This window comes from Equus caballus, chromosome 8, assembly GCF_041296265.1.
Source record: "Equus caballus isolate H_3958 breed thoroughbred chromosome 8, TB-T2T, whole genome shotgun sequence".
NCBI lineage: Eukaryota > Metazoa > Chordata > Mammalia > Perissodactyla > Equidae > Equus > Equus caballus.
Window position 1 is genome coordinate 31,404,842 of NC_091691.1, and position 18,141 is coordinate 31,422,982.

General features: G+C 45.5%; 1 protein-coding gene across 48 annotated transcripts in view; it reads left to right on the plus strand.

Moving 5' to 3' along the window:
* Nucleotides 1–18,141, plus strand: part of EP400 (E1A binding protein p400) — a 120,445-nt gene that overhangs the window by 25,078 nt on the left and 77,226 nt on the right. For 19 of the 48 annotated variants that reach the window (XM_070220444.1, XM_070220464.1, XM_070220443.1 and 16 more), the window contains 10 exons: nt 3,800–3,890; nt 5,325–5,432; nt 5,971–6,356; nt 8,725–9,018; nt 10,128–10,313; nt 12,298–12,438; nt 12,990–13,068; nt 13,945–13,994; nt 14,929–14,986; nt 15,888–15,977. In XM_070220444.1, coding sequence (XP_070076545.1) covers nt 3,800–3,890; nt 5,325–5,432; nt 5,971–6,356; nt 8,725–9,018; nt 10,128–10,313; nt 12,298–12,438; nt 12,990–13,068; nt 13,945–13,994; nt 14,929–14,986; nt 15,888–15,977 — 1,483 coding nt within the window. The remainder of the gene's footprint in view (nt 1–3,799; nt 3,891–5,324; nt 5,433–5,970; nt 6,357–8,724; nt 9,019–10,127; nt 10,314–12,297; nt 12,439–12,989; nt 13,069–13,944; nt 13,995–14,928; nt 14,987–15,887; nt 15,978–18,141) is intronic. The other 29 variants (XM_023647363.2, XM_070220468.1, XM_070220469.1 and 26 more) reach the window with 6 other exon arrangements.

Below are 18,141 nucleotides of genomic sequence, written 5' to 3' on the forward strand. Positions count from 1 at the left end.
CAGTGGTCCCAGTTTTATTGTAGTGTTGCCAGCACTGTTAAGCATTCTAAAAAGAGTTTAAGACATATTCTCAGGATGAATTTTGTTATTTGCAGTTTTAGGACTTTTATAATAAACTAGTCTGTTGTTGATTAAACTCTAGGAGTAAATCCAGAGTTCTCAGTGTGTGTGCACATACTGCTTTCTGTCTGCTTCCAAAGGGTTTGAGGCGGTATTCTAGAGTCCAGTTACTGTATATAAAATAATACCATTTTGTTAGATCTTAAAAACCATCCTAACTGAAGATTATTTTTCAGTGATTATGATGTTAGAGAAAGTTAGTAATTATAGTTCTGTTCTGTAACCCTACCCTTACTGTTGTTCTTTGTTCTTACATATGTGTGTAGGGTTAAAAGTTGGATCAAGTGTGGGGCTGGCCCTGTGGCCGAGTGGTTAAGTTTGCGCACTCAGCTGCAGGCGGCCCAGTGTTCCGTTGGTTTGAAGCCTGGGCACGGACATGGCACTGCTCATCAAACCACACTGAGGCAGCGTCCCACATGCCACAACTAGAAGGACCCACAACGAAGAATATACAACTATGTACTGGGGGGCTTTGGGAGAAAAAGGAAATAAATAAAATCTTTAAAAAAAAAAAGTTGTATCAAGTGGTAGTTCAGCTTGTTGTAATAGACACACTTTAAAAAGGAAAGCTGAAATGGTCTTTCCGCTTCTGCTTCCCTCGCAGTTACCCCTCCCAAGTGTGTGTGGGGAGACTTAGAACCTTGAATTGAGAGACCTTAGGTGATCTAACCCAGAGTCCTTTCCACTTACAAGTGAGTCCTGTTAGGATACTCAGAAAGGTCCTTGTCTCATTCCCTGACCCCATTCTGTCCTTTCAGTGAGTGAGCACCTAGCTTTACAACCACCACAGTTCTAGTTAGTTTAGTTTATTTGCTTGTTTAAATTGGGCAGAGATTTACCCCCTAGTAACCGGCAACTGCAGCTGGTGGTCTTAATTTCTTCGTCAAAATGACACAAGTCTGTTCCTCTTTCAATTGGCAAGTATTCTCAGTTGCCTTTTCTGTGAGCTACATCCCTAATTCCTTCAACTGTTCTTTTTCTTGGTGTAGCTTCTAGACGCCCTGTAAGTTGTATTGTCTTGTATTGATAAAGTCTGTTTTGATGTTGTCTCTTGTAAAATGGGTTCCATTTTAAAATGGATTCAGTTCCCGTCAAAGGATATTTTCTTTGTGAGGAGTTTTTCTTGAGAGTTCTGGTAAATCATTGCTAATTAAAATCAAGTTTGTATTTTAAAGACAGCTATGTCTTTCCCAATAAAATACTCATGGAGACAGGATAAAACTTAAAATCATTCTAGAACCAAGAGTCCTTGGCAATCAGGAAGTTAGGAAATGAGAGATTGGCCCTCCCTGTCAGTGTCTTGATGAGCAGCATTGATTTTAATGAAGCGCAGTTTGTCAGTTTTTTCGTATAGATATCCAGTCTTCTAGAGCCATTTTGTTGAAAAGACGTCTTGTTCCTTTGGGTTGCGGTGGAGCTTCTGGGAAGTGATAGGACTGTGTAGGTGCGGGTCTCCCCCTGGGCTCTCTGTCCACTTCTTTCTTGTCTGTCTTTCTGTCCACTTCTTTCTTGTCTGTCTTTCTGTCCTCGGGCAGCGCTCTGCCATCCTGACGACCGACCCTTACGGTGAGCCTTCAAAGCCCAGTGTTCCTCTTGCTCTTTTCTCAAGAGTCTGTTTCCAATCCACTGACCTCGGCGTGCCCACTCTGCTGTTGAGCCTGTCCAATGAATTTTTTATTTCAGATGTTTTATTTTCCAGCTCTGGAATCTCCATTTGGTTGTCTTTTTTTTCTGTCAAATTTCCTCCTTCATTACAACCTGCTTTCTTTATGTCCATGGGCATACTTATTAAAGCCCCTGTAAAATCCTTGCTGCTAATTCTAGTATGTGGGTTGTCTTGCTCATGTTTTCTTGTTCCTTTGTGTTTTGGAGTAATTTTGAATTGGATCTTGGATGTCGTGAATGATAGGTTGTAGACTTTGGGTCCTGTTATGTTCTGAGAGCATTGAGTGTTTGTCTTTCAGTTAGTTAATGTGATTGAATTGAAACTGTAAACTGTCTCCCGAGTTACAAGGCAGCACCTGAAATCTCACTGTGCTTTGTTGGCCTGACTTTGAAGTCTGTTATGTGTGGTTTAGGAGGCAGCCAGAGATTAGGGAGAGGACTGGGGGCCTCCCTGTCCCCAACTGTCTCCTGTGGCGATTCCCCCTAACTACTAATGCTGTATTCTCCTGTTCTCCGGCTAGTGAGTGAGGCTTCAGGCCAGGGAGGCTCTGTGTGTCTCTGGGTCTGAGCCGGTCCACGTAGCACAGACTGGAGCCTGCCCTCATGCCAGGTGCTGTAAAACCTGACACCTTCTTGGTTCCATTCCCTTCTTGCAAGTATCAAGTCCCATCCTGTATCTGCCTGCCTTTTCATATTTTTATATTTTGTCTAGAATTTATGTTTGTTTGGAGTATGTTTGGTCCAAAAGGAGGTACGTGGCCATTACTGGATACAGAACCCTTTATCAGTTTCTTTTGTTAAAAAACCTTTTTCATTCTATAAGTGATACATGTTCATTGTAGAACATTTGGAAGCTTTACAAAAGTGTTCACACACAAATTATAAATTGCTTGTAATCCTGTCCCCACAGATAACTACTGTTCACGTATTGTCTGTTTTTCAAATCATTGTTTTCTCCCTCTCTCCCTCCCTCCCTCCCTCTCTCTCTCTCTCTCTCTCTCTCTCTCTCTCTCTCTCTCTCTGTCTATCCCTCCCTCCCTCCCTCCCTCTCTTTCTTCCTCCTCATCTTCATTAAATGTAAACGGGAGTGCTTATTTTCCCTTTTAATTACTCTGAAGCCTTTCCCCATGTGAGGCAGTAACCTTCAGCGTGGCTGGTACCGGTGGGGTAGTGTCCATTCCTAGGGCTTCAGGCGTCTACAGCGCCCCACGGGGCAGTTACTTGTTTAGGCATCTGTAACTTTTGCCTTTCAAAAGCCTTGCTAAGTGGAGTAGATATAACTGAATCTTTAAATAAGCAACTAGTGATTGTTAAACATCATCCTCCGCATTTAGTGTCATTGCAGGGATGATGCAGAGACGGAAAGGTGTAGTGCGCCCAGACTTGGCTAGTTTTTCTGTCTTTGCCAGTAGCTTTTCATTTAAACATTTTGAATAACTTACATATATATTTCACACAGCTCTATATATCTAGTAGGGTGTTAACTGCAAAAATACTATTTTGGAGATCCAAGTTAATTAGATTGTCATTAATTGGGTTTGAGTGTCATTTTCTAGTAGGAAGACAATTTCAACCTTTCTTTTTATTATTCAGCTTTTTGGGGAGGAGGGGTATCAGTGATGACAGGTAGTGTGACTGATCAGGGAGGCTAGGCTGCATAGTCATTAGATCTATGACTAATGTTCCCGGGCATAAGCCCTTTTGCCATTCTGTGTGCAAAGCCCATACGTTTCTGAGGGGCTGAGGATTTGGATTGATCTGAAATTCCATTTAAAACCAGAATACTGTATCTTTCCCAAGTCCTTTTTTTCTTCCTACAGAGGTAAGTTAGAACTTTAAATTATTTATTATATATAAATATACATTATATATGTATATTTAAGTACATTTGGTAGATAACATTTCTCTTATTTTAAAGGAATGAGGTCAATGTTTGGGATAGTTATGATAGTTTTAGTTTATATTCATTCTTGTAATACAGTTAAGTTAATCAAAATCTCATTTTCTTTTTCAGCAGCAAGCTCTTGCAGGGACCCTGGTGGCAGGGGCCGGAAGTGCGATAGAAACGGACCCCTTTAAGAGGCAGCAGGCGGGACCCCCGGCAGGTATGTCCTGGAACGCAGGCTCCAGTGGCCTCAGGAGCCAGTCAGCTTCTTAACCTGGGAGTTACAGTGCAGTGGCCACATGTTTCCAAAGCGTGAATGCTGAAGAGCTTACTTTTGGTTAGTTTCTTTCTACTTTGAAAGGTAGTTTTTCTTTTGGTGATTATCAGCTAAACAAAATATGTAACTATTACGTGCACTGAAGTTAGAAGTTTGTTAGTTGAATGGATGTATTCCATTTTGATTTTCTATGTGCATCTGTAGGCTGTTTAGTCCCCATGATATGATTAAATGTAAAACCATCTGCCTTTTCAAGTTGTCATTCATTTTTTGCAAACTGAATTTTTCTTCAAATTGTAGACTCAATACACATTTTATATAAAAGATTCAAACAGTTGAGAAGGGTATAACTGAAGTCTACCTCTGATTGGGTATTATCTGCCCACTCCCTAGACAGAGACATAGCTGCTAGTAACGTTTATGCATTTTCACAGACATGCTTCTGTCCACACACAAGCATTGTTACATTTGTGTCACTCTGAAAGATTCAGATGTGGTCTTTTGTACACTGTTCATGTCTTTAATATTAACCTACCCCAGGCCATCTTTCCCAGTCATGGGCCTTCTTCTTTTTGATGGCTGCATAGTATTCCATCGTATGGGGGTTCCTTCTTTAGTCATTAGACTTTTTGTTAGTGCTCATTTGTTAGTACCACCTTTTTTCTGTTATAATCAACACAGTGTCATCTAGTGTCATATTTTTTTTCTACATGTTTGTCAGTATATCTAAAGTCAAAACTAGAAATGTAATTGCTAGAGCAAAGTATATGTGCAGTTAAGTATTGGTGATGCTAAATTGCCCTTCAAAAGATAGGGCCAGTTTTCACTCCCATCAACAGTTTCTGGTTCTCTTACAGTTTGGCCGTTTTATTAAGTACGATTAATGTTTTAATCTTTGTTGATCTGATGGGTGAAAAATTAACTCTTTTGTTAAGATGTGGATTTCTTTAATTTTGATAAAGTTACACAGTGTCTTTTCATGTCTTAATATTAACCATTAGTCTGTCCCTCTGCTAGCCTTTTATGTTCTTTGCTCATTTTGTCTGTCTGGTTGTTGATACTTCTCATATTAATTTGTACAAGCTTTCTGAATTTTGAGTAAGTCAGCCTTTTGCCCGTTCATCTGTGTTGCAGATACTGTCTCTTAGGATGTTGCTCGTCCCTTGCTTTTTTATGATGCTTTTTCTTATGTTTGCAAATTTTTAATGAAAAGAAATTATATTTATCAGCCTTATCTTTTATGGCTTCTGGATTTTGGTTCATGCATAGAAAGGCCTCCCTGTGCAAAGATTATGAAAACACTTACCCATGTTTTTTCTACTACTTTTGTGGTTTTATTTTTACATCAAACTGCACCTTTTCTGAAAATTATTCTAGAGCAGTCTAAGAGACCTCGACTTGAAGTGGGTCACCAAGGGGTAGTTTTCCAGCACCCAGGGGTGAATACAGGAGTTCCTCTTCAGCAGTTAATGCCGACAGTTCAAGGTAAGACCCAGCGCCAGAACTAGATCTTTTAGCTCAGAAAGAGGGAGTGCAGAGAGGTCTTACAACCAACCTCAGACTAAAGTGTGTGTAGTCGAGGCAGCATATTTGAACTGGTTTCTGAAATTGGGATGTTTCTGAGTCCCAATTAATATAGCATAAAGAAACCCTTGGAGACCAGTTCTTGTCACTTTAATGGAGCCACACGTCTCTCATTGTCCTCAAGCTTCTCTCCAATTTTCACTTCTGTATTTTTCCTAATTGCTGCTGTGGTAGAGACACCCTGTGGTTATTTGATACCTGTTCTGCTTTGATGCTAACTTGCAAAGGTCAAGCGCCTTTCTTTCCTTTTCTGTGCGCTCATTTATAACCTTAGGCCTGATATAACACGAGTTTCCTGCCAGTTCAGTTTCCCATTTGAGTGTGTGGTGGTTCTCAGTGATGGGTCTGTGACAAGCATGAGGATGTGAAATCTGACTCACTTGGTAGGATGCTTCTGAACTCCGAAGTCAGTGCTGGCGGGGTTTTTCCTCTCTTACAGGAGGAATGCCTCCCGCCCCTCAGGCTGCTCAGCTCGTGGGACAGAAGCAAAGCCAGCAGCAGTATGACCCCTCCACGGGGCCTCCGGTGCAGAATGCCGCCAGCTTGCACACTCCTCCGCCACAGCTCCCCGGCAGGCTACCCCTAGCCGGCCTCCCTACCACGCCCCTCCCGTCGGCGCTGCAGTTTTCACAGCAGCCGCAGATGGTAGAGCCTCAAACACAGCTCCAAATCCCAGTGAAGACTCCACAACCAAATGCCCCTGTCCCTGCGCCTCCACCCAGCCAACTCCCTGCTCCTCCTCCACAGCCTGCACAGCCAGCCCTCCACGTCCCGATGCCTGGGAAGGCGCAGATGCAGGCCCCTCAGCTTTCATCCCAGCCGCAGGTACTCTGGACACCTGTTGTGTTAGTTAGAAACGGAAGGAAAGGCAAGATATGCATTTGACAGGGTGGTGTGCTATGCTATAATTTGCACATTTCTCTTAGCAGTTTACTCTCCCACTTTAGAATAGTTAGTTAATTCAGTAGTCGCAGCCTAATTTCATTTGGCTCTGTGATGGTAGTTATTATTAAAGTATCAGGAAACAACAGGATTCTTGTGGCTGCTCTCAGTACAGGGAGCCGTGCGAAGGGTGTTGTGTCCATTGTCCTGCTTGATGTGCTGAGTAAGTCGGAGGTGGGTGGCAGGACCCCATTTGACCAGGGTGGAAACGAAGGCTTGTGGGTGGTGGGGCTTCCAGGGCCACAGCTGCCGTGAGCCGTCTAGCCGGGCTTGCCCTGACTGCTAACCGTCCACCAGACTCCCTCCAGGGTGCCTGCCTACCCTCTACAAACCTGGGCAAATAGGCTTGATAGCTGTTTTGGGTATTGATAATGCCCCTCCTCTTCCACCAGTTCATTTGACCTGGATGGCTTTTTTTTGGAATGTATACAGTAAACTGTTCGGTACTTGAAGAGTAGCGAGTCCCTGAAGGGCCAGCATGAACTGTCTAGAGCACCCAAGGGGACGGCAGGGAGCGTTTTCAGAGAATTGTCTCAGCAGTGTAAGATCAAGCCTACTTAAAAAACCCTCTCCCCTTTCTCTCGCCATCCCCTCAACAAGAGGATTTCCTAGGTGGGCTTTGAGTTCAGTTTCTTCTGGTTAATTGACATTCATGGCAAAGTTTGGTCTTAGATAATAATGGAATAACAACAGTGATAGCTACCTTTTATTCTCACCTACGAGTCGTCAGGTGCTGTAATGAACACTTTATCCACGTTGTTTTATTGCCTCTACCGAGCACCCCTGTGAGGTAGAATCTTTGTCATCCCCATCTTAGCCACGAAAAGGCTGCAGCCAGAGAGGCTGTGTAACTGGGCAGGATCACATGGCCCGTGACTGGAGGAGCTGTGGTTTGCACCCTGGGTTGACTGGGCAGCCTTTCAGGCAGGTCCACGTTGAAGCGCTGCGTACACCCACCTTGAGAAGGAGAGCTCTTACCAGGGCAGCTGAGCCTGTTAGGCTGTCGCTGGCTTTGGTGGGTTTTTGTGGAGATGAATGTTTCTTTTCTGAACTGTCTCATTGAGCCCTGTGCTGACTTCAGGCAGCACTGAGGTTTTTCTTGGATTCTTTTACCTGCTCTTGTTGTTGAAAGGATCAGCTGTGGAACATGATTTTAAAAAGCTCCTTACAAAATCGATAGAAACCTGTTCCTTCTAGATTGAGTAGGGGTTGGCAAACTGTTTCTTTAAAGGGCCACAAAGAGGGAGCGCAGAAATATTTTAGGCTTTGTAGGCCATGTGGTTTCTGTTGCGGTCATTCAGCTGTGCTGTTGAAGGGTGAAGGCAGCCCCAGAGCATGCAGATGAGTGGCCGTGGCCAGTACAGCTTTCTTTCTGAAGTGTGCGGCCAGCCAGAGCCTGCCGACTCTGAGGCGGGAGGGAGTTACTGGACGTGAAGAGAGAAGCTGCACCGTAAAAGGCAGCCTCTTCGGGGCCAGCCCTGTGCCGTAGTTGTTGAGTTTGCCTGCTCTGCTTCAGTGGCCTGGGGTTCACAGGTTCGGATCCCAGGTGTGGACCTTGCACCGCTCCCATGCTGTGACGGTGTCGGTGTCCCACATAAAATAGAGGAAGACTGGCACAGATGTCAGCTCAGCGACAATCTTCGTCAAGCAAAAAGAGGAAGATTGGGAACAAATGTTAGCCAGGGCCCATCTTCCTCACAAAAAAAAGGGCACCTCCTTGGGTATAGAGAGAGTGTTTTAGTCGGTGTCTTCTCCGTATTCCAGGTTAGGAGCATGCTGCATTTTGCTTCTGTCCTCAGTAGTCTCACTTTGTAGCAATGCCTTGCCTTCCCTGCTCTCTGCTCCCCCACTTCCTCCCCTACAGAATCCTTTGTGAATTTAACTTCACCTTTAGTCAAGGTGGGAGGGATTCCTCTAGTTTTCCATTACTAAAAAAAGCAGGAGGAAAGGCTGGAAAAAGCAAAAGAAAAGAAAAAGCTTCCATGATATAAGACAAAATGTGAAAACACAGTTTATAATAAGCTCTGCGTGGTTTTGTGGAGTAAAAAGGTGTATTGTTATTTTATGTAGACAAGGTTTAGTTTGTGTGTTACTGAGGTCTGAGGATGTGATTCCTTTGTTCGTGTGCACTGCCGTGGAGAGGGGGCCGTTGGTGCATTCACTGCCCCAGTAATGCTGTCTCTGGCCTTTGGGTTCTGGGAGCTGAGCTGAAGTCTGGTCTTTACCTGCTCACCTGTTTTCTGCCTGCTAGACGGCGGTGCCTGTGAGACCACCCGTGGACCCTGCGCAGCCTTGTCAGCGGCCCCCACCTACCTCCTCTGCTGTGTCCATCGCTCCTGCCGGCAGCTCGGGCTCGGGCCCCTCACCTGCACGGGCCTCCCCAGTGAATAGACCCTCATCAGCAGCCAACAAGTCACTGTCTCCAGTCACCTCCCGGTCCCCAGGGGCAGCTGTGTCAGCAACCCCCAAACCACAGAGCCCTGCTCAGAACGCTGCCCCGCCCCAAGACGGTTCTCAGGATAAGCTGGCAGAACAAATAGCACTGGTAAGTACACTGAAAAAAATTTTTTAAGTGCTCAAGAAGCTTGTAAAATGTCTTCCAATTTGTGAAATGCATTTGATTTTGGTTTCTAAGGATGTAGTAGTTTAAAACTGAACACCTGATAGTAAGGACAATTGAACATTCTATTGCGACCAATAGAAACCAAGACTAAAACCAAGTCATTTGACCTGTCCCGCTGGAAGTAAACCCGTGTGGAGGTGAAGTCAGCCCTCTTGGGCTGCTTTCCCTGCAGTCTGTAGGAGAGGGCGGGGCGGGTATGTGGTGCAGGCTGAGGACCTCACTGCAGCGCTGGGGCTCAGAGCCGAGCCCACCGATGCTGCCTAGGCTGGTGTGGGTCGTGGTCTAGCACTCAGCGCTTCCTGTTTGTTGGGTGACTGAGCAGTTATTTTGTTCAGCTTCATTAGGAGAATTAAAAGAAGCATCGGAATAGGTAGGATGTTGTAAACCCAGCATTCCCGTTACCCAGCTTCAACACAGCGATCAGGACGCGGCCAGTCTTATTTGATCCATTCCTCCTCCTTCCTGATGGTTTGGAAACAAAATCCAGGCCTGTATTGTTTCCCTTGTAAGTACTTGGTCTGTAAGTTTTGTCCCATGTTTCTTAGATGGGGCAGGACTGTGGCTTAAGCTTTTTCTAAGACTTCTGGGAGAGTCACATGCCCATTCCTCTGACCTCTCCTAGAGCCACTTTTGACCTTTGTGTTCAAGTCTTACCTCTTTTTTTTGTTTTCCTTTTTTTTGAGGAAGATTAGCCCTGAGCTAACATCTACCGCCAATTCTCTTTTTGCTGAGGAAGACTGGCCCTGAGCTAACATCTGTGCCCATCTTCCTCTACTTTATATGTGGGACGCCTGCCACAGCATGGCTTGATGAGTGGTGCATAGGTCTGCACCCTGGATCCAAACTGGCGAACCCCGGGCCACCAAAGTGGAACGTGCAAACTTAATTGCTGCGCCAGTGGGCCAGCCCCCGTCTTACCTCTTTTACTGAGACTTTCACACAAAGGGTTTCATGAACTCGGGGTCTGAATTAGCAGAACAAACTTAATAATTATGTGCTGGACACCGCCTCACCCCCTACATTCCTTGCAGGAAAACCAGATCCATCAGCGAATAGCAGATTTAAGGAAAGAAGGCCTGTGGTCAGTGAGGCGGCTGCCAAAACTGCAGGAGGCGCCGCGCCCCAGATCGCACTGGGACTATCTGCTGGAGGAAGTGCAGTGGATGGCCACCGACTTCGCCCAGGAGAGGAGGTGGAAGGTGGCCGCTGCCAAGAAGGTAGGTTTGAACGCAGGCAGCTGCAGTTCTCAGTGCTCGTTTGCTGGTGATGAGAATGTAAAGCACTCTAAATAGTGGGTCTCCCAGACCAACTCTCTAAAGGTTTTTTTTTTGACTCATAATGGATAGGAAGAATATTTTCCTATTGTTTAGAAAGTGTGCTGTGTAATTCACTTCTGAGGGGATGTCTTCATAGCTCCAGTGTGCATTGTTGGGAACAAATACATCTTCTCCTGCGGCAGTTCTGGCGTGGCATTTAGGTTCCTTTTCAGCCTCGCCTGGCAGTTGGAATGAGCGTGCGTGTAGCCCCCCAGATCCAGGCTGATACCCAGGGGTGATGGGGGAGCTGAGGAAGCTGAGTTGGAAGGGGGAAGAGGCCAGGTGGCTGCTGGGCAGCTGAGGTGCCTGTCCCCAGGCCTTTAGGCTGCCGGCTGCCCCACCTGCTCTGCCCTGCCTAGTCTTCCCATCTAGCTTCCTCTAGTCCTGGCTGAGAATTTATTTTCTTCTCATTGTTCCCAAAGCAGGCACCCAGTCTTGGGGAGAACCCCTAAGACGTACTATTGCCATTACTAGGAACCTGGAAAGTGACAGATTTGTAGACCTCTTGGGTCTCAGAATGTGAAGCAGCTGTGCTTGTGTCCATGTAGGTAGCTCCAGGCCTGCCTCTACTCCCTGCCCCACTGCACCACCATCCCTACTCGTCAGGGCCTAGATGCTGTCTTCACATTTCCTGCTCTCTTAGGACTGGGCTTGAGCTGTGTGCCCTGCCTGGCCACCTCCCTCCCGTCAATTCTGCCCATTTGTTTCCCCTTGTAGCTTTGGCAGAGGAAAGCCGAGACCTTGGAGGGAGCAGTGGGGTCTGAATGTTAAGTAGGTTCAGGGGAATTTCAGAAGAAACCCAGATTGCTCCTTAAGCACTTCCTTTTCACAAAGGAGGGTAGGGAGGCCGTCCCCGGGGCTGAGAGGGTAAAGTTCCCTGCACTCGCTTTGGTGGCCTGAGTTCGTGGGTTTAAATCCCAGGTGTGGACCTGTTCCATTCGTCAGCCGTGCTGTGGAGGCACCCCACAGACAGAATAGAGGAAGATGGGCATGGAAGTTAGCTCAGGGCCAATCTTCTTCAAAAAACAAGATATTCAAAAAAAAGAAAAGGAGGATGGTTCTGAGCATGTGGACACTGGGCTGGGCAGGGCAGTGGGTGGGGGACACGGGGGACAGGATGGATGCTGAGGAGCAGGACTGAGGGGCGGCTGAGCCGTGGCTGAGTGCTGCTCTCCTCATGCTGTCCCTCCTCTCCCCGGAGAGATGGGTAGAGGACTGAGCAGGCAGCTTTGTGCGAGGGGTGTGCGTCGACTGTGACTGTGGGAGGGAGGCTGTGTTGGCAGTGTGTCCCTGGCCTGCAGCACATTCTTCACCCCATGATCAGGAAGCTGGCAGCTGTGCTGTGCTCGGGGCTCAGAATGTGTTCATTTCTCAGTTACTTCTCAGCACCGTTTTGAGGGACTGCTGATGGGGATGTAAAGAGGATAAATTCTGGAAAGCAGTTTGGCAATTTAATGCAAAAGCCTTAAAAGTGAATTATTCCAACCCAACGTTTTTCATACCTAGGAATTAAGTAAATTTTGCTGCATTCATGCAGTGGAAATCATGCCCATTAAAAATTATGTTGATCTGCCTCTCTTCATGGAAAGATGTTAATCGTGTGTTACATGGGGAAAGAAAAGTATAGTACAGTATCGTATTCCATTTTGGAGAAAAATATGTGTATTTAGTAAAATAGTGCTTTCTGGAAAAGTCAAGCAGCATGTTGGCGGTGGTTTTTACTGGTATTAACATTTCTCTAGCATGCCAAGAGCAGATGAGGCTGCATGTCACTGTGAATTATGTGTAGTTATGGGCTGAGAAGATTTTTAAGAAACTTTATGGATCTTTTTTCTTGTAGCATGATATAGAGCACTACATAAAGCTCTTGAACTTTATTTACTAGCTCGTCAGAACTGTAGCACGCCATCATGAAGAGAAGCAGCTTCGTGAGGAGAGGGGAGAGAAAGAAGAGCAGAACCGATTAAGACGAATCGCTGCCTCAACTGCGAGAGAAATAGAGTATTTTTGGTCCAATATTGAACAGGTAAATTCTTAAATTTTAAACTTAGACTGTGGCAGAGCTGTTGAGGCTGCCTTCTGGACCCCACCTGACTAAGTGATGGAGAAACCCCAAGGCAGGTAGCACATGCAGAATCGCTTAGAAAGGTGCCTTCTGGACTAGTGGCTCATTGGATTTGGTCCTTCCTCTGAGTGTTTTTCTTTGCACACAGAAATGCGTGTTAGCTGTAACGCACGTGCTTTGCTGTTTGTGAGCCTTCATGAGTGACCCTTCAAATTGTCCTTTTTAGGGTTAGTGCAAGTCACCAAAGGCAGCTTATTTCCAGAATGGCTGCTCTGTCTGTTGATTCCTTTTTAAAAAAATTCTCATCTTACTGCCTGATAGAATTTGGGCAGAATACAGTTAGGTACAAAATAAATGAAAAAAGACCAAACTGAAATTTTTTCAAGTAATTTGAAGTGAAGTTGGGACAGCTGTGCTTTTTAGACTATATGAGTTTCAGTGTTTTCATATATAGAACTTCTGTAATTTACATCCTTAATAACATGTTTGTTTATTTAACCCTTTGTATTTAGGTTGTAGAAATAAAACTACAAGTAGAATTGGAAGAAAAAAGGAAAAAGGCCTTAAATTTACAGAAAGTTTCCAGGAGAGGTATGGTACTCTTTTTAAAAAGCCTGAACTTTGTTTGGATTGGACTTTGTTCCCATTTCTCTGCTTGCCCCCAGGCACCTTGTTGACATGGTGACTTCCAAGGGAGCCTGCCCAGGGAGCTCGTTTGCTCATCAGCCGTTTGTGAACGTCTGGTCTCCGTGATGTTGCGTTTCTCTTTGTGTAGCTGTCCTAGCTGTATATTTCAGTTCTTCTGAGATTTGCTAGTATGAGTCAGCACCTAAGGTTGATCTGCTTTGGGGCACTCTTGGAGTTGAGGTTCTAAGCCTGTCCCCTGCAGCCAGTCCCTGGACAGTGAGGTGAACTCCCCAGGCATTTGCCCCCATGGGATCACTCTGTATCTGGCTGGTACTCTGCCTCTGCAGCATTCTGTAGTGGCTGCCTGGCCATTAGACACCTTCATGTGGGCCAGGCACTGAAGGAGGTGCCTTTCACTGGGGGTGGGGGAGAGGAGGGCAGTGCCTCTCATTTTATTGATGAGGAAAACTGAGGTAGAGAGGTGGCCACTGCTGGAAGTCATAGAACTATAAGATCATACAAATCATAAAAAAGAATCTTTGTTGTTTAGCTCCTCCGTCCTTCTCCAGAACGGAGACTTGTGGGTCCCTGCAGCGCATCAGCACTGAAATCTGAGAGCCACCAGAGCACTTTGCGGTACAGAGGTGCAGACTGGCACTGTGCCGCCACCCTGGGTTACCAGAAGGAAGCAGGTGGACTTGCTCTTCCTGTCTTTTCCTCCCACGGAGGAGATGTGAGCAGGGTGTGGCCTAGATAGGCAGAGGTGCCCTTTACACTTGTGAAGAATGTTGCCTTCTCCACAGCTTCAGTGAAAACAAATCATGTTACCTGTCTCTTTAGGAAAAGAGTCGAGACCTAAGGGACTTGATGCATTACCGGAAAATTTTCTGGTAAGTTCAGGACTGTTACTGCAGTGGGGAAGAGAATGGAAGCAATGTGAAAAAAATACAGTGTCTGAGAAAATGGAGTTACTCATTTTTATCTGGAGAAACTTGCAGAGTATGCATACCAGTCCCTTTCATTTTAAAATCAGTCTTCTTTGGCGGAAAAAACTCCTTTGGGTGCCGACCCCATGGCCAAGTGGTTAGGTTTGTGTGTTCCGCTTTGGCGGCCCTGGGTTTCACTGGTTTGGATCCCAGACGTGGACATGGCACCGCTCACCAGGCCATGCTGAGGTAGCGTCCCATATAGCACAACCCATAGAGACCTGCAACTAGAATATACAATTATGTACTGGAGCGCTTTGGGGAGAAGAAGAAGGGGGAAAAAAACCAGATTGGCAACAGATGTTAACCCAGGTAGCTAATCTTTAAAAAAACAAAACAAAACTTGTTCTTTATGGCTTTAGGCTCACGTGGGGTGTTAATTTGGTGATTGGGGAAGATGCACCTGAATTTTCAGTGTAAATCCACCAGTGACTGATTTACACAGTCTGTGGTCACTACCCAGAGCCTTTCCTGTGCCTAGAGGTAGATGAAGGCCAGTATGCTTGTTACAGGCTCTCCACTCTCCTCCTAGGTGCATGTTAAACAGACATTTCTGCTTTGGTTTTCCATTCTGTGTTTTAAGATCTCATGTTTGTGATTTGTGTTTTTGTTTTTTTTTTTTACTGAGGAAGATTTGCCCTGAGCTAACATCCGTTGCCAGTCTTCCGCTTTTTTGTTTTTTATGTGGGCCACCATCACAGCATGACCACTGACAGATGGGTGGTGTAGGTCCACACCCGGGCTCCAAACACAGGCCCCTGATGCGGAGTGCACCACACTTAACCACTAGGCCACCAGGGCTGACCCTCGTGTTTGTGATTTTTATTCTGTGTTTCAGGATTCCGGAATATCTGGAAGAAAAAGAAAAGCTAGCACATCTTTAACTGATGATGAAGGTCTGTCCTCCTGGTGTCTCTTTGCTGTCTGCAGGGCCCTCTGAAGTCGCAAGTGGAGTGCTCACTCGTTGCTGCTGGGGTGTCTAGTACAGCCTTGACCAGAATGTCTGGTGGCCCAGTGACTTGTGTTGTTAGGGGCCGGGTGCCTTGGTGGACAGTGGGGGGTTTGCAGTGAAGAAACGTGGAGTTGGACTGTGGAGGAGGGAGAGTATAGGACTGTGTGTGTACGTGTTTGTGTGTAAGGGAGGAGAGGCAGTAAGTGGTGATGGGAAGGAGCCAACGGAGAGGGCCTGAGGCTGGCAAGAGAGAAAGTGCAGTCTTCCTGGCAAGGCCCCAGGCAGCCAGGGCTGATGGGCAGATGGAGAGGTGGCCCACAGACAGGCAGAATTCTGTTGCAGGTGCTGATAGACTGCTCTGCCAAGAGTCAGGGCTTTGTTGGGAGGGAGGCACTGGGTGGCGGGCTGAAGCTGGTTTGAAACAAAGGTTGCACAGGATGGGAGCCGAACTGAGGGAACAGTAAGCTGGGTGGTGGCTGGGCCTTCTTTGAAATGGGCGATGACGAATTCATAGTGACTCCAAACAGCGTGGGTTTTTCTGCAGCAGAGCTCACCAGGTAGATGGGAGGTTTCACATCACTCCATGTTTTGGCCTGAGTAGGTCTGTTGTGTAATGAAAACCAGGCTGTGTTTCACAGCCTGAGACGGAAGAGAAAGCATGGTCCCCAGGTTCCTGCTCACTACATGTAACTCTTGTTTCCAAATGTTACCTGATAAATTGAAAGGCTTAGTTTTAATTTCTCTAATAGCTGTGTGAAAAAATTTTGAAGCCTTGTAGTGTTTCATGAATAATTGAAAAGAAGAGGAAATGAAGTCTGTCTCACATTTGATGGTAAACATTTCAGTGGAAGATGAGGAGGAGACAATTGAAGAGGAAGAAGCCAATGAAGGGGTTGTGGACCACCACACAGAACTGTCTAATTTAGCCAAAGAAGGTAGGCTCTGAGTATCCTACTAAAATACTTTATTCAACATTGGATACGTGCAAAAGAACAAGTGAAAAATATGTGTAAGATCCATTCAGCGCCAGTGTAACCAGCCACACTGCCCAATGTGAGAGAGTGCCTGAGCGCCCGCGTGCCCGCTCCCGCTGCCTCCTCACCCTGGGAGGTGACTCCATCCCGGATCTGACCTTCATTATTCCCTCAGCTCTGTTTTGTCCTATCACTTATGTCTGTCCCTGAACATAGCGCTTTGCTTGCGCATGTTGGAGCTTCATATATACGAATCACGCTGTAGGTTCAGCCACTTGCTTTGTTCACTCAGCTCTTCTGCTCCTGTGTTTCGTCTGCATGGTTGTATGTTGCTGTGAATTCATTAATTCCTCACTGCTGAGCAGTATTCCTTGGGTGAACGTGTCACAGATGATCGATTGTGCTGTTGGTGGGCATGTGGGTGGTTTCCCTGTTTTTGCCCTGACACGCCGGGCTGCGGTGAGCACTGGTGTTCCCTGCGCCTGTGGGCACAGGCGTCTTTGTGCTCAGAGTAGGGGAGCAGGTTGGAGGGTGTGCACACACGTGGTCAGCTTTACAAGGTCAGGCCAAGTTCTGGTTAGAGTGTTGTGTCAAGTTCCACATCTCAGGAACACGTCATGTCTGACTAGAACGTCTTTGCCAGTCTGGTGGGTGGGAAATGGCGTCCCCTTGTGGTTGTGGATGCATTTCTCTGATAACCGATGAGGTGTAGCGTGTTTTCGTGGGTTTCCTCTTCTGTCTTTGCTGTTTTGGTTTTGGATTTTCTTTTCGCTATTGTAGTGTTCTTTCTTTATCCTGGACATGATCCTTTGTCCATTATATGTGGTGCAGTAACCTGTTCCTAGTTTGTGGCGTGTCTTCATTCAGTCTCCTTATGGTATGTTTTGGTGAAGAAGTGTTCTTAGGGGCTGGCCCGGTGGTGCAGCGGTTAAGTGTGAACCTTCCGATTTGGTGCTCGGGGTTCGATGGTTCGGATCCCGGGTGCGGACATGGCACCACTTGGCAAGCCATGCTGTGGTAGGCGTCCCACATATGAAGTAGAGGAGGATGGGCACGAATGTTAGCTCAGGGCCAGTCTTCCTCAGCAAAAAGAGGAGGATTGGCAGCAGTTAGCTCAGGGCTAATCTTCCTCAAATAAATAAATAAGTAAAATAAAAGTTCTGTTCTAAAAAAAATAAAAGAGGTGTTCTTAATTTTAGTGTAGTTGAATTTATCAGTCTCGTTTTAAAACAATCCTTTTTATCTCAAGGTCATAAGGATGTCTTCTTGTATCTTCTCAAAATTTTTATTTTTACTCTTATCTTGATGTCTTTAATCCATCAAGAATTGCTCTTCTCTATAGTGTGAAATAAATGCAATTTATTTTTTTCCTCCCAAATGTGCAGGTAATTGTCCCAGTGCCATGTGGAAAGCCCATCTTTCCTCACTGACGTTCAGTGCTAGCTCAGACACAAGTCAGACTTCCAGATATGCATGACTCTTTCTGAGACCTTTATTGTTTTATTGGTCAATTTGTACTACTACCACACTCTCTTAATTACTCTAGCTTTATAATAGTTCTTGTGCTCTGGTTAGATAAGTTCTTTTTTAGAAGAGTCTTGACTACTTTAGTCCTATTTCAGATACACCTCAGAATCAGCTTATCCAGTTTCACAGAAAAACCAGTTGGGAATTCTGATTCGAATTTAGTTGAATTAATGGGTGTTTGGTGAGAATTATATCCTTATGAAGTTGAGCTTTTCCAACCTATGATCAAAATATACCTCTCCATTTACTTAGGTCTTCTTAAATAGCTTCCAGTAAAATGTAATGATTGTGTTTTTTATTAGATTTATTTCTAAGTGTGTTATAGTTCTTGAAGTTGTAGTAAATGATATGTTTTTTAAAATTACACTTAAAATTTATTGCAGGTATGTAGAAATGCAGTTGATTTTTATTTATCGATCTTATATCCAGCAATTTTGCCACACTCTTGTGTTAATTCTGTGTATACAGTCTCTTCATGTCTGAAGAATGATAGTTTTTCGTTTATAATCCTGGTCCTTTTGTGACTTTTCCTTGCAGTGAAGTATAGCATTAGAGGTGCTAATGGTGGATGCCTTGGACTTGTTTGTCCTAATTGCTT